The sequence below is a fragment of the Apteryx mantelli genome, chromosome 1 (assembly GCF_036417845.1).
Source record: "Apteryx mantelli isolate bAptMan1 chromosome 1, bAptMan1.hap1, whole genome shotgun sequence".
Taxonomy (NCBI): domain Eukaryota; kingdom Metazoa; phylum Chordata; class Aves; order Apterygiformes; family Apterygidae; genus Apteryx; species Apteryx mantelli.
Genome location: NC_089978.1, coordinates 210,768,342 through 210,776,392, shown reverse-complemented (window position 1 = coordinate 210,776,392; position 8,051 = coordinate 210,768,342). Strand labels below are relative to the sequence as shown.

Genomic DNA, 8,051 nt, shown 5'->3' with positions numbered 1-8,051 from the left:
TCAACAGCCAATTAGGGCTGCAAAATCGGCTCTTGATCAGACATGTGCCAGTCAGCACTGCTGGTATAATGAGTGAGAGTAACCAATGGCAAGATTGAGCAGGTCCTTATGAAACTATGCAACTACATTGAAATAGGTATTTGCAGGGAATGTTGCACTGGAGATGATGCCCAGAAAGGATGATGATGAATTGATGAGACAGGCCTGAGAGAGAGGGAAAAAACAAAAGGGAAAACTCTCCCAAGTGGTCAGCTGGGATGAGAGGTCTGGAGAATCATCTGGAACATCTTCTCTATATGATTCTCCAGATCTCTCATCCTGGCTGACCACTTGGGAGAGCTTTCCCTTTTGTTTTTTCCCTCTTTCTCTTTCCCTCTGCCTCCCCTATTTGTTGTTGTTGTTGTTGTTTTGTTGGTTTTGTTTCCTTTTGCCCAAATTTAACATTTACTGTTACAGTTGATGTATACTATCAGTTATGGACTCAGTTATTTACAAATAAATCTTTGTGTGTGTGACCTGTATCATCATCTTTTGTGGAACTGGGAATTTCTGTTTTCTTTCAGCTGAAGACCAGATAGATGAGTTTAACCCCTTGTCAAAGATTTAAATGTTCGCAAAACCATTTAACAGGTCTCAGCTCAGACCTGATGGACCAGAGAGAGTACCTTAAACTATCTGCTGCATGTGCTACATCAGAGAGGCTGAAATACAAGGTCAGATGGATGAATTCAAGGTGTTACCACCATGGGTGTTTAAAAACTCGTCTGTTTGACTTGTTCTGAGTCTCAGTCAAGGGTGAGAATTTAAAAGATTCAATCTTCACCTATTAGTGAATGAACAGCTATTACTGAATAACAGCTGTTACCTGCTATCTGCGAAGCTTTGACCTAGTGTGATCTGCCCTCAGCTACCTCATCCAGAGCCACAGACCACTAATGCATGTTCATGAAGCTAAGAAGCACGAATTACAGGACTGGCATGCTTAGCAGATGACTTTGAGCTAAACACACTCTTGAAAGTTTTCCATGTGGGTGTGAGGCATTACCATGCTAAACTGTCTGCGTAGATTTGCTGTTCTTTATCTTTCTGTGAAACTTGGCCAGACACCAGGGACCTCCAGCATCCTCACTCAGGCATTCCAGACAGAGCATGCCCTTGGGGGGGCTCAGCAGCATTAAACAAAATGTTAAGCAGTGTGATAGTCAGTGCTAAGAGGTGCTCATCCCCAGAAAGGGATTAAGAGGAGGGAAGAGTAAAATTGGGCTCTTATCTGGATTCATAAAAGGTAGTGTGCTAAGCCATAGAACGTGTAAACCTCCAAAAGTGGTACATCTGTCTCATTTTTTAAGGAGAAAGCACACTTAACATTTGTGCTGCAGTTCCCACACCCAGCTGGAAAGTGAGATAAAGAGTTTCTAGTGCTTGATTTTTGGACTACTTCCATTTTTAATCCAGTAAGGGTCCAGCATTAAAGTAGTTTCCTGTCTCTCAGGCCATGCTCAAAATATTGCCAGGATCCCCTTAATCTTCCTGGATTAACAAGCATGTTCTACAAATTCAGCTTCAGTTGAAGGAATAGCCTGAAAGACAGGACACTCTTAATCTGACCAAGTATAATCTAAATGAATTCTACTAAAATAGGAGCTTTTAGAACCCAAATATTCCACTTCCCGACTGATACCTGTACTCATTAATTTATTTTTACTGCTATTCTCTACCACTGAAACAAGAAAGATTGTGCACATTGTGTCCAAAGATATGGCTCCTTCAGGGTCCTACTGAACACCAAATGATCTTACCCAGGAGACACATGCCTGCATCAGTTCAGCAAAGCTACTGGGTGATGCTACTGCATGCTCAGGGAAATTTCTGTCCGCTGCCTCGTTGGTTTGATGGTGGCTGGATTAGATTTCCTGAATTAACCTAAATGCACTGACTTGTCACTGAATTAAAGTATATGCTTTGCCAAAAGCTCTTTCTTAGTGTGTTTCCCAATAATAATAGGAAAAATAGAAAAAAATTAGAGGCTTCTGATTGCCCTTTTATGCTTGCTTTCTATCAGTGTGAGTCCATGAATGTCAACAGTGTTACTTTATCCTGGTAAAGACAACTAGACTGAGGTCATCAAGACTGCAGAACAAAATGCACCTGCTGACACATTATAGTCAGAGAGAGAGTGTGTGTGTGCATTAATTGCAGTGATAACTTCTAATTTTGCAAAGCAGAGCCAATGTTTGAGCAGTGCATAGACAAATAGCTATGTCTCCAGAGTGAACATGCAGAGGAGGATATACTTCCACATTTGTTGTGGGATCACAGAAAATTTCTGGATTTATATGAAAGAATCCAGAGTACAAGCAACTCCTGCAGGTTTATACCTTCAGCTGCTGGTTCAAGATGCAATCGTGTTTTAGCTGGTGCCATGAAATAGCGTCAGTGGAGAAATTTACCTTTGGAAATATTCAAGAGGAAAAATATGTGGACTTCCCATTTTATGTGGACTTCCCATTTGGTAAAATTGCTGAAGAAAAATAAAGGCAAAAAATGTGACTTTCCCACAAATAATCCAGTAAGGCTGAAACTGCAAATGTGTTTTAGGTGCATCCAAAACCTGAGTCACATATAAAAGCATATCCGTTTATGTAAGTCCTGATTTGTCCACACATCCTCAGTGTTACATAAGTGCTTGTTGGGCAAGAAACGGAGTCCTGAAAACTCAGGGTGTGCCTCTGTTGCATCAACTGTGTGCCCGGTAAATACCACTTGACAGTATTCAGAGGAAATCCTGGCCTCAGCGAAACACTCCGAAATATTAATGGGGTCACAGTTTCTGCCTAAGCAGAAATCTGACAATCTGGCATTCAGCAGACACTTAAGACGTGATTTTGCTCATGCTGATTTTAAGGTAACATGATTATGGTGGATTTTGCCAACTGGCAGAAGAAGAAATGACAGATTTTATCCAGCATTATTTTGGACTGGCTGTGCTCAAAGTGAAGCATGAGAACTTGTGAAAAAATGTATGCCCTTTGGGTGGCGACTACTGCAAAGCATTTGGTTTCTTTTCTTATGAAGGAGAACTGAGGAAGGTTGTAGCCTGGTGCTGGCTAGGTGGCTTGCTTTGGGCTGGGCTGGGCTGGGCTGGGGGAGGACATGACCACAGAGTATCAGGGACATCTGGTATGCAAAGAGAAGAGGGCAGAGAGTGGAAAATGCGTGCCATAAATCTGTAAATGCAGTTTACATTTGGTAAATATGAGTCATCTGCTTGTTGTTTCTGGTTACTGAAACAAAGCCCTAATTAAGTTTTATTAGTTATCAGATTTATTCATTATTAAATACTGACAATGTGTACATCTATGAGTAAAACAAGTCCTTGCCTTGTCTCCTCGTTAAGAGGACAGACAAAACATCGTTTTTCTTTTTCAGGGTGTAGTAGCATGTTTACTTTACCTGAACAGACACTGGTAGTCTTGGTGAGAAGAACAGGTTTTCAGAAAGGCTTTGAAAGAGTAATTGCAGTCAGAGATCAAGAGCTTCATCGAGCCTGGGCTGGCACACCTGCTCTGGGGTGTAGGAGTACGTAGGTTGTCAGAACTTGGGTCAGATCAGACTTCATCCAGTGGTTTTTACCCATAAGGGACTGGGGTGGGTGGAGAACGTGAGGCACGAACATAGCCAGGACTCCCCTCCCATCCCAACCTGCCAGGCCAGCACTGCTAGCAGAAGGATGTTGTAACATGTTGCTGGATGCGCTCACACCACAGCACCAACACCTCCCATTCAAGGGAGCTGAAAGAAGGTCTCTTGGAGCCTAGTATCCTGGAATGGCTCCCGGATTCCTTCAGTTTAGACATGCTGGTGCTCAGCTTTGCCCCCAAAGGCACAATCTGCTCCTCGCTGTAATCCAGAATATAAATGCTGCACGTCACCAGTATTTAAGACACATCAGGGGAGAACATGAAAGGTGAAATGCACTTCTAAGCAACGGTGATGGGCAGGGAGTACATCAATGTAAAAAAGTTATCCATAAGCTCATTTATTCATCAATTTATAAAATCAGTCTCTAGGAAAAGAAAACACAAACAGAAAACACCAAGGAAAGAAATACAAGTTCAGTATCCAGCACAGAGGACTTTATTTACACTTGGACCTGAGAGTCTCAGAAAGAAGATTTTGAGCTTTGTTTTCTTTTTATTGAGTTCATTAAAATTTCTAATAAGTGTTTATCCCACATGTGGTTTAACAAATGAAAATAATTAACATTAGCCTTAATAACATGAATAAAGAATAACTGTAACCAATGTTCTGGACAAAAAAAATACTAATTGTAATTCAAGTGCAGTCTAGATGCTGAACACAGTTTAATAGTCCAAACCTACATTCAGATCAATGAGATTATATATATGAACAAACTTATTTGTGTGCAAGCAAAATTGGGCCCTGAGACATTTAAAATCATGGCCTGACTTGCTGGATCACTGCTGCTGGATCACTAAATAGCACTAAGCAACACTAATAGAGCAAACGCTGTTTTGTTGACAGTGGATTTCAAGTCAAAAAACAAAGCTGAAATGCCAGCATATCAAAATCAACGGGACCTTTGCTGTTGTTCCTTTGGAGAAAAGACCCCACCACTAAACACTAGCACAAAAGACTAGTTTTATTATAAAAACCTGGTGTCAGATCTTGAACCACAGCAGAGCTCTGCTTGTTTCAGCTTAAGAGGAGGTGACTTAATGACTTCAAGCAAAACCTTTTTATTTGTCCTCATACTTTCTTGACCAGTCCATAGGCCTATAGGGATGCCTTAAATTGTGTCAAACTGTCCTCAGGCTACTGCAGAAACAGAGTACAACATATGACACCAGCAATTACGTAGAGAAGAGAGCAAGGACTTGTTTTTCACTTACTAGCACCATGAGCAATCAAATACATTAGCTCTCTGAATGAGACTATAGCTTCCCTTCAGTGTAGTGGTTCCTTCACATCTCCTGCCCTCTTGCTTTGCTTTTCCAGCTCATGGCTGGAAAAAGAATGTAACCATGTCTCAGACCTTGCCTTCAAAAAAAGTCTCTTGGGATTTCTATGATCCATCAGCTCCAATGCACCATGGTAGGTAGCTAAACAGCTCTGTCCACAAGGAACACAGGATTAAAATCGCAACATTTTAGTCTCTTGGGTTTCTTTCCCTTTATTTCCAAAGAAGGAAAACACCATGCTTAAGTTAACTGGCTAAAGATATTGTCCTTTGCTAGCAGGACAAACCTTTCTGTTTTGAAGTCCATTGTAGCAATATTTCCAGATGCCAGGCCAAGAGAAGCTGGCCTGCATTTGATTTTCCTTTTCCTTTGCAGCTGTTAGTTTACAGGGCAAAAAGTTTCAAGAATACATCTTACAAAGTGTTCTTTTTCTGAATTCAGTGAGTCCATGGGAAAAGGAAACACCCCACGATTCTCAAAAACTGTCCCATTGACTGATTCCTAAGATATGACAAACAAATTAAATGAAAAAGTAAACCATTTACACAAATGGCAGTGCTTGCTACCTGCCTACAGGCCGATGCACCTCATTAAACAGATGGTTGCACATATTTCCTTGCAGCAGATAGCTAACCAATGAAGAATTGGGGCTACCTGTCTTCCTTTATTTCTTCTACAGCAAGGAGGTAAAATGGTCTAATTTTTGATCAAAATCATTATCTCAGTCTTTCCTGTGTCTAGAACTCTGGAATATTTTCTCTTGACCTTAAGGGTGACATATCAGATCATTCCCTACAGGAGGCCTTGGGCAAATTGGAGTTAGGGCAGAGCAAAGATTGGTGGTGAGGGAAGAGCCAGAAAAAGAAGCACACAGGAAGCAACAGAGCAGGTTGAGAGTTAGAGAGTAGCTCAGATAGATTACTGAGCCATGGAGCCAAATGTTGGTGAGATCCTGTTAACCTGTGAAGGACTGCATGTGTGCATGGGCCAGCTCTGCACAAATGTATAAAACAAATATTTTAGTAAGTCTTTTATTAACATCATGTATTACAGTTAGTGACTTTACATAATAAACTTCACATTCAACACAGTTCACATCCCTGAATAGAGAACAGAGAGCAGTTCTATTGCAGCAGCTTCCATTCCTTGAAGGAACAGAAGAAAAACATTGCAATTAGAGCATCTAGAGAACGGCATGAGCACAATGATGCTGTCAATCCCCAGCCTATGCTCAGAGGCAGAACATCAGCAAACGGCTTTCATTTGTCTTGCAAATCCCAGAAGAAAAAAAAGTAGCAAGTTGCATAAATGACAGAAAGTGGACTGCATCTCAGCTTCAGTCTGCTTGAATGTCACTTAAAATTTGTAACAAGGTTCATACAATAAAAGTTATTTGAAAGTATCATTTCCATGGTGGCCTCTTTAGTGGCCAGTAGTCAGAAATGTGGGCCTTTGGAAACATCAGCTTATCTGGGTTAGTGAGTTGGTCTTCTCAGAATGGAAAAGCATGTTGATTTCCATAACACGTAGACTGAGTGTGCCTTGGATCATATCTTTTGTCTCTGAATTTTAACATGCTGCTTGGCTGAAATTTCAGTTAAAGATTGCCTACCTCTGAAGTCTTTTTTTTTTTTACCTGTAATGGAACAAAATCAGAATTTAGCAAGTTACGAGGTAAGTATTCTTCCTAATGAGATAAGTAGTATTCTTAAAAATGGCTCTTTACTGCACTATAATCTTTTCAATGTAATACTCATGCTTCTGCACTTCTTTTAAATCACTCCCAGAGACTTGTTTGTTTCAACAGGTGTCAGTGCGCTAAGCCACTGCTTGGCTAGTCCACCCACTGTAGAGCTATACTCAGTTTTAGTGGGCTAGGTAAGTCCAGGAGCTGGTAAGTCTAATGTGATAGTGATGCAAGACTGGAAGAAAGAATATCTGAGAGACCTTACCCAGCCCACTTACTAAAAAATTGCTTTTACAGCAGCTTTTCTGAACCCCAGCCAGGGATATGTCCTGGAAGAGCACAGAAGTCTGAAGCTGTGTGGCCTCTTTCCTGCAGAAGCACTACAGGGCACTCCTGAACAGTTTAGCTGTCTCGGATAAAATGTCTGTTTTCATCAAGTCACAAAGATCACATTGTCTTTTTGGAAATTCCCAACAGCCTATCCTGGGTATGTTAAGAGCATCTTGAAAGACTAAGGCTGGGATCCAAATCTGAAAACATTAGCTTAACATTAACTTGGGTATCTAGATCATTTGCAACATAAGAACTGAAATGATAACTGCTGAACTTTACTAGCACTTGAAAAACAAGAATAGCTAAATATATAATGTTTAACTTCTTGAAAACCTGAGGAAAAGTTACTGAAAAAAATCACTGTTACCACTTACTTATTTTAATTTCTTTGATCTGCATATGAAATAGGAAACCATGAATGCGAGGAACAGCACAGAACCTGCGATGATTAACACCATCTGCAGCACACTCAGCATCTGGACCCGATTGGTGACTCTATTTCTGAACATTTCTGCTTTTTCATCCCCAATAACAGCAGACTGAAACAATGCAAGAAAACCATCAGTGAAAGGTGAGCATGCAAGTCCTCACTCCTGGGCACATTCTTGGCATGTACATACTATAACATGAGTTTAATTGCCCTATTTCAGGGCATCAAGACTGAAAAAGGATAGATCAGTAATTTTTTTTCTTTTTTTTTAACACATATCCAGGATTCTCTATATTAACAATGAAGATTAGTAGACAGAAAATATACTAACCTCATTTAGCCAAAGAAGAGGAAAAATATAAGGTTTCTGAACTTTTGATAAAGCTCTGAAATGAGAAAATAAAACAAGTATGACATTACAGTATGGCAAACCATTAGTATGCATAGTCCCAGTCTCCATTTAACCACATTTCATCTCCAGTAACCACATGTCTAACTTCCAGGAAGCACATTTTTAGTATAGTTTTGGGTTGGAAATAAAAAGCCTAAAAAGCCTAATAGTAGCCATTTTACATATCAGGCAACCATCTCCTTCTCTCTAGTCCTCCGTGTGTGAGTA

At 40.4% G+C, this 8,051-nt stretch overlaps 1 protein-coding gene across 6 annotated transcripts in view; it reads right to left on the bottom strand.

Moving 5' to 3' along the window:
- Positions 1-4,114: 4,114 nt before the first annotated feature.
- Positions 4,115-8,051, bottom strand: part of CD36 (CD36 molecule (CD36 blood group)) — a 40,192-nt gene continuing 36,255 nt past the window's right edge. For 5 of the 6 annotated variants that reach the window (XM_067316831.1, XM_067316835.1, XM_067316834.1 and 2 more), the window contains exons 12-14: positions 7,764-7,818; positions 7,377-7,541; positions 4,115-6,618 (exon numbers count right to left, since the gene is read on the bottom strand). In XM_067316831.1, coding sequence (XP_067172932.1) covers positions 7,377-7,541; positions 7,764-7,818 — 220 coding nt within the window. In that variant the 3' untranslated portion in view covers positions 4,115-6,618. Of the gene's footprint in view, positions 6,619-7,374; positions 7,542-7,763; positions 7,819-8,051 lie in introns of all 6 variants that reach the window. The other variant, XM_067316836.1, reaches the window with a different exon arrangement.